The 7,914-nt window shown below is 49.2% G+C and overlaps 1 protein-coding gene across 1 annotated transcript; it reads left to right on the plus strand.

Annotated features, from left to right (window-relative positions):
- The first annotated feature begins 508 nt into the window (after positions 1–508).
- On the plus strand, positions 509–6,836 carry tradd (tnfrsf1a-associated via death domain). Its single transcript, XM_056608463.1, has 5 exons — positions 509–648; positions 2,577–2,718; positions 2,898–3,178; positions 3,810–3,951; positions 5,585–6,836. The coding sequence occupies exons 1-5, from the start codon at positions 631–633 to the stop codon at positions 5,872–5,874; spliced, it is 873 nt and encodes a 290-aa protein (XP_056464438.1). The 5' UTR covers positions 509–630; the 3' UTR covers positions 5,875–6,836.
- Positions 6,837–7,914: the final 1,078 nt, after the last annotated feature.

The following is a 7,914-nucleotide window of genomic DNA, read 5'->3' on the forward strand; positions in this document are numbered from 1 at the left end:
CTTATTATTCTAAAAGCAATCTCAATCACGTGATTGCGATTGCTTAATCACTCAAACACGAAACGATGATTCAGATAATATAATTACGACTCTGGCGTTTAAATTAATTGGCCAAGACTCCAAATACTTAGTGCTTGGTTGAGCTGCGCAGAACTTGTTCTACCGGCCGGTCTGAGAGGTCCATGGTCCACCAGTATGGGTCTGGTTTAGTTCACCAGTATGGGGCTGGTAATGTCCACCAGTATGGGTCTGGTTTGGTCCAACAGTTTGGGACTGGTTTACCAGTACTAGAATGCTTTGGTCCACCACCAGTATAGGTCTGGTTTGGTCCACCAGTATGAGACTGGTTTATTTCATCAGTATGGGTCTTGTTTGGTTCACCAGAGTGGGCTGGTATGGTTCATCAGTATGGGACTGGTGGTATGGTTCACCAGTATGGGACTGGTTTGGTCAACCAGTATGGGGCGGGTATGGGGGATACGCCATCAACCATTTCCTCTCTGCTGAGGGTCAGCCTCTCGACTTAACCTCGTCCAATCGCAGTGTTCATTGATCTCAGTCAACCAATCACAGGCCGTGACGCTCATAGCAGGCTGTGGGCGTGGTCCTAAGTAGGAAACATCTCGGAACATGGTTACAAAGTTCGAGGTAAGTTCTTAAAAGATTCTGTATCAGAGAGACAACAAAGAGGAACTATCTGTAGGGTGTATCGTCATTACATGTGTGTAGGAGTCGTTTCTTTGTACTTATTTGTAAGTAACTGTCTGTCCTGCAATCCCCGAAGATATTGGTGTTGCTCTGAAACCCATTCAGCAAACCAGTCATGTACTGGTCCTGTACTGGTCCTATACTGGTCGGAGGACTCCGGTTCGTTTTATAAACGAGTCTTTGATAAACCCGATGTGTTTGTTTCTCGGACCGGTTCCTAATTGCTCTCCTTAACACTCCTGTCCCCTGAACCTCGCTGAGTTGAGTCGAGAGTGAGTGGATCTCAACCTGAGGGCACAGTGAACCGCACATTATCACATAATCCTTTACATCTGCGGGGATCTAATCTTACCATTATATTTATAGAATATCAGTGCATAGACATATAGGCATATGATTACATATGGGATAAGGCATCGTATTAGTTTAACAGAAAAGCATAATCCCTTGTGATGTTCTTTCCACGAAGAGCCATTAATGTGCAGAGCAGAAACGCATCAGAACGAAAACAAGTCTGCATCAGAGAGTCAGTCTGTATTCAACGACAGGGGGATTCTGATATTATATTATGGGTTGTACTTTAAATTGGCTTTTTCATATACCTTCTGCTGAAAGTGTCCTCCTATCTGACATGAGCCCTGAATATAAGATTATATTTCCTATAAACCTAATGCTCATGGAAAAATAGTCCCATATATTTTATTAGATTTTCTTAGATTGGCTTAATAGAATAATATAGTAATAATAATAATATATGCATGATATCATCCATTAAGCTTTCCAACGGTTAAACCCTACATTTTAATAGTTATCTTCTAATTTGAGTGAGTTATTTATTTTCTGTGAAGCTAGTAAGTAGCTCTGGAACAACATCTTGGCTGCTAGATCTCCCCCTCTAGAAATCCAACCAAGTGATGGTTTTTCACGTTGCTTATCAGGAAGCTTCTTATAACAACGATATGAGATCCTGCCTTGTGTATGAACCCATGGTTCTTGTGAGCCTGTGTTTAAATGAAGTATAAGGGGAAGCTGGTAACTGTAGACCCTGTGAATGTGTTATTACACCACAGCATTACACCACCAACATGGCTAAAGCAGGACACTCAATTTGGCCAAACGCAAATAAAGAACCGGCTATTTAAAACGCACTCCTGTTATTATAGGCATTACGAAATAAAACAAGTGTTATGAGTGTATTAGTGTCCCCTCACCCCCGGGGACATATCAGGGGCCGCACTCTGAAAACCAGGACCATAAATTATCATAAACTTCAATGTAATGAAGCTCAATGGGATTGTTGAGAATGGATCCTGAATACAGGAGCACATTGTAATGTATATTGGTGGTGTTGCATAATATTTGCTGCAACTGCTGAGATGATTGTTTGATTCTCATGTAGCCAATGAGAGGGGGAGGGGGTGTTGGATATCTGGAAATGAGAAAGGAGAAATGTAGAAATGAGAATGACAAGAAACCAGAATGCTAACTTTTTTTCTACGGCTCAGTCAGTAAGTTGTGGGAAGGTGGAAGCTTTAGTTTATAGCGTGAGCGTGAGTTAAAAACACGGTGCTAATTCCCTCCGGGAGGGATTTGGAGAATGGGAGGTTGTAGGACAAGGAATGATACACGGCACCTGCTCGGTTCCAGTGGCAGATGCATCCGTAAATATTGCGTTTTTTATTATAGTTTATAATTGTTGTAATGATCCCATTAGATTGTAAAAGTGGCACGGCCCTGGTTGTCAAGACTGAAGGATCACATTCTCTGTGTCCTAATGAACTGTGTGTGTGTGTGTGTGCGCATGTGTGTGTACGTGTGGGTGTGTGCCTGTATGTGTGTGTGTGTGTGTGTGTGCGTGTGTGTGTCAGAGCATGGCAGAGATCGGCGGCTGGTCGGGGGGTGCGGTCCTCTTCCTGGAGTCTCTCTGTCCTCACGTGAACCTGCTGTCGCTCTACAAGGACCCGCACCACAAGTTCACCCTCTTCAAGGTCATCAAGCTGACCCTGACAGGTAGACCCCGCCCCCCTCCCCCCTCCCCCCAGGCCCCGCCTCCAACGGGCCACGGCAACCAGACCTCCGACGTCTGTGTGTGCGTGTGTGTGTGTGTTTGCGTGTGAGTTCGTGTGTGCTTATGCATGTGCGTGCGTGTGTGTGTGTGTGTGTGTGTGTGTGTGTGCGCGTGCCCCCAGATTCTGCGGGGGGGCTCGGTGGCTATGAGATCCTGAAGCTGCACGACGCGGACCCCCTGCTGGGCGTGGAGCTGAAGTTCGTCGAGCTGGAGGCGTGCCGGCGCTTCCTGCAGAGCTACGTCTCCGGGACGCTGCGGCAGGCGCTGGCCCAGCACGCCGGACGCCTGCTGGCCGCCGCCCCCGAGGTCAAGGTGGAGACGCAGCTCAAGGCCGGGACGCACACGCTGGACCTCTGCCTGGACAGCCTGGAGGACTGCCTGGAGCACATACACCTCTCCCAGGTAGGGTGCTGCTCATACACCTGTCACAGGTAGGGTGCTGCTCATACACCTCTCCCAGGTAGGGTGCTGCTCATACACCTCTCCCTGGTAGGGTGCTGCTCATACACCTCTCCCTGGTAGGGTGCTGCTCATACACCTCTCCCAGGTAGGGTGCTGCTTGAAGTATTGCCGTCGTTCCTCGGGAGGCGTATTGAATATATCAAATCAATCATTATTAAATGATTTATATTTTATTATATACAGCATTAGTATTAATAACTGTACAATAACATATCCAACATTTAACCATGACATCTGCTATCTACACCTCCGATCTGATCAGGTTATTCCTCACTTCATCTGAGTGTTGTTCAACCCCGATAGCCGTGACCTTTGACCTTAAGGGACGTCCAGGAATGAGGGGTGCAGCGGAAAGGGCAGAAAATGATCAGATGATACCAGTCAGACCTAAAGGCCTGACTGTTACAGTGTTGTCATTTGAGACACAAACCAGGTGCTCTGGTTCTGGTCTATGGTTCTGGGGTCAGTCGTGTTGGAACCCAGAGGATTACTGGGGGGACTGGTGTGGGCCCCCCAGTCTGTGTCTGAGAGGCTTCCAGCTCCCTAAAGTGTTTGATTGATGTGTCCTCAGTCGGCGCGTCTCTGTGACGACGAGATGGAGGACCTGGAGCAGCGGCTCCAAGAGCAGGCCTTGGGGGGGGCGGCCCCGGAGCCCCCCCCGGCCCCGCAGCCCCCGCAGAGAGACTGCTTCCGCTTCCAGACCGGGACGTTCGGTGAGGACTGGTCCGGCCTGAAGTCAGAACAGTGGATTATTGAAGAGTCGACCTTTGACGGTTTTAACGATTTCTCCAGACAAAGCTTGTGAACGTCTTTGTTCTGCTACCAGGACAGATACAGAGGCTTAAGTCCTCAAAACAATCATGGTGACACAGGACTACGTGAAATCAAACAATATCATCTATATCATGAATTAGGAATTATATCATCCCCTTTTAAAGTTGAAAAACAGAACCATATCATATCTGTGTTAGGTGTTCTTCAGTAGACTGAGAGTGATTTAATCAGAATCAAGCCTCACATTAAAGGGGTAGTTCGGAATTTTGGAAATAGGGCCTGATTCCGAAGTGAGCATTGGTATTCTATATAACTGGAGACAGTTTTCAACACATTTCATTCAGTCCTTCTAGTTGCAGAGTTCGCTCGTGCTAGGCTAGCGCACATCAACGGGCAATGCTAGCCTGCTATTAAAAACAGTCTTACCCACTCCACAGTACACCCGAGGTAAATCAATTATAACGCCAGACTATAGATTGAAATGTCTGTGTTGATAGAATAATGTTAGAAATAAAACTAACCTTGCATCGCATGAATCATCGAGGGACTACTTTCTCAGCAGAAGCGGAATTCTACTATGCGCTGGTTAGGTTTGTAACCGAATCACGACAGAAGAACGTAAACAGAGAAGCGTGGGACAGAAGCGCAATTGAACGACTAGGCAACATGATGGTTCAGTGTGCTTTTAGAAATTGTAGAAATAAACGGTACAGATGGGCACCACAAAGTTTCCACCAATTTCCAGTGCGAGATCCAGAAAGGACTCAACTGTGGCTTGTCAAAACACCGGCTCGTACATGTACGGTTCGTTGGATACAACAAATTCCTCATAATCGTCTTCAAAAGCAGATGCATCGCTAAGTCCTCCAAACATGGCCATATCTTGTTAATTTAATACGCTTGTAGAATTCCTTCGTTCACTGTACTCTGCGTTTGTAGCAATGCCGCTGCCGTAGCCTACGTACAGGAATATAAACACTGCTGCTGAGACCCCGCAATTCCCTCAAAATGCAATGCAATGCAAGGTTGGTTTTATTTCTAACATTATTCTATAAACAGACATTTAGATTTATAGTCTGTCGTTATAATTGATTTACCTCGGGTGTACTGTGGAGTGGGTAAGACTGTTTTTAATAGCAGGCTAGCATTGCCCGTTGACGTGCGCTAGCCTAGCACGAGCGAACTCTGCAACTAGAAGGACTGAATGAAATGTGTTGAAAACTGTCTCCAGTGATATAGAATACCAATGCTCACTTCGGAATCAGGCCCTATGTCCAAAATTCCGAACTACCCCTTTAACACCTCTCCCTCCCTCTCCCCCTCTCCCTCTCTCCCCTCCCCTCTCCTCTCTCTCCCTCCCCCTCTCCTCCCTCTCCCCCCTCTCCTCCCTCTCCCCCTCTCTCCCCTCCCTCCCCTCTCTCCCCCCCCTCCCTCTTCCCCTCTCCTCCCTCTCCCCCTCTCACCCCTCCCTCCCCTCTCTCCCCCCCTCCCTCTTCCCCTCTCCTCCCTCTCCCCTTCTCACCCCCCTCTCCCCCTCTCTCCCAACCCTCCCCCCTCCCTCTGGTGGGCCAGAGGACCGTATCCTGACCGCCGCTGACGTCCACAGCTTCTCCAACGGCGTGGGCCGGCAGTGGAAGCACGTGGGCCGGGCGCTGGCCCGGGGCTGCCGCGCCCTTAAGGGTCCCGCCATCGACAACTTGGCCTACGAGTACGAGCGGGAGGGGCTGTACGAGCAGGCCTACCAGATGCTGAGCCGCTTCACGCAGGCCGAGGGCAGCGCCGCCAAGCTTGGCCGGCTGGTCGGCGCGCTGGAGGACTGCCGGCTGACCGGGCTGGCCGAGAGCCTGCTGGGCTCCCAGTGACCGTGTACTCTACTGGGACGGTCTCCATGACCCTGTACTGTACTGGGACGGTCCCATGACCCTGTACTGGGATGGTCTCATGACCCTGTACTTGGATGGTCCCAGTGACCGTACTGTACTGTGACTGTCCCAGTGATTGTGTACTGTACTGGGGCGGTCCCAGTGTACTGTACTGGGACGGTCCCAGTGACCCTGTACTGTACTGGGACAGTCCCAGTGACCCTGTACTGTACTGCACTGGGACGGTTCCAGTGACTGTACTGTACTGGGACGGTCCCAGTGACCCTGTACTGTACTGGGACGGTCCCAGTGACCATGTAACTTACTGGGATTGTCCCAGTGACCACCGGGTTCCTTTTACTGTCCCAGTGACCGTGTACTGTACTGGGACGTCCCAGTGTAGGGTGCAGAGGAGGGGTGGAAGATGTACTTATGAAATTTTTGATCTTTGGTTTGTTTGTGTGTGTCTTTTTTTATGTTTTCTCTATGTGTTTGCGTGTGTGTGTGTGTATGTGTGTGTGTTCCGGTGTTCTTGGTGCAGCAGGCGGCCTTGTGTCTGACTTCCATTTTTATATTTTGAGCGTCGTTGTGTTAATCCTCCAGTACACTCAGCCTCTGGTCACTCCTGTTCTGGCCAAGAGCAAATTGTCAAACGTGCCTTTTCTACTCTCCATTTGTAACCAAAGAATGATTGAATCAGATATAACCTTTGAGGTATTAGACTTGTAAATGCTGAGCACAAATGTGATTGTTACTGGGTATTTCTGTTTAGCCAAATGGGCGGATTAAATGGTTGTAAAACAGTCTGCATGTTTATGTTGGATGCATTAGTATAATTGAAGATGAAAATAATTTAGAAAAAAATTCCCTCAGGTATAATTTGCAATAATCCCTCTCTCTCTCTCTCTCTCTCTCTCTCTCTCTCTCTCTCTCTCTCTCTCTCTCTCTCTCTCTCTCTCTCTCTCTCTCTCTCTCTCTCTCTCTCTCTCTCTGATTAAACGGTTCAGTACGGCCGTATCTTGCGTGTGTCTGTTTGGCAGCGGCTCCAACACCAGGGGGTTGGGGATCCTGAGTCTGGTCCTCCTAGAAGGGGATCTGGGGTGAGTCCTGACTGGTTCCCTAAGGAGGGGGGGGGGGGGGGGGGGGCTGGCTCCATTAGGGCTGATGGTCCTCTGCCCCCCCCTCCGACGCTGCACTTGTCTGCTCATCCAGATGTGATGCGGATTAGAAGCTTTTAACACACTTACATCTGTAGCCCACAAAGGACCAACAGTAAATATGAGATATATATTAATATATATGAATAAATATCACCATGGCATGTGACCTACATACTGAGGCATATAAACAGAGGTAGCCTATATATAGCTCGCTCTGTCAATCTCTTAGATTCAATTCTGTTATACACCTGCAGAAGCTTTTTTGAAAGTGGATCTTTTTTCAGACTCTAACGGTATATTAGCCATTATTCAGCTGCACGTCTTAAACCTCTGAAACATGAACACAGGGTGATGTTCAGGAATGACTTTCCCGCCGCTACAGTGTGTAGTAATGACACAATAAGAGCAGCAGCTCGCTGCTCGTTAAAAAGGCTTTCATTGAAATCATCTTCCCTGGGATGTGATTAAAGCTCTCGGCTGCCGTGACGTCAGCGAGATCGCCTCTCTAGGTGAGTCTCGCGCGCTCTGCCTCCTCCTCTCGCGGCGGCTCGCAGATTGAACGATGCACTCGCTCGCGCGGACTGTTATCAGCGCCGCCCTATAGAGACCCCCACCTCCGAGGCTCGAGCACAACGACCCCACCTCCGAGGCTCGAGCAGAACGACCCCACCTCCGAGGCTCGAGAAGAACGACCCCACTTCAGAGGCTCGAGCACAACGACCCCACCTCCACCTCCGAGGCTCGAGAAGAAGGACCCCACCTCCGAGGCGCGAGCACCACTAACCCACCTCCACCTCCGAGGCGCGAGCAGAACCCCACCCCCTCTCCGAGAGGGACGGCGAGAGACACCGAGCTGTAGCGGACTAAATACCTTTCGGAT

Source organism: Gadus chalcogrammus, chromosome 14 (assembly GCF_026213295.1).
Source record: "Gadus chalcogrammus isolate NIFS_2021 chromosome 14, NIFS_Gcha_1.0, whole genome shotgun sequence".
In the NCBI taxonomy this organism is placed as follows: Eukaryota; Metazoa; Chordata; class Actinopteri; order Gadiformes; family Gadidae; genus Gadus; species Gadus chalcogrammus.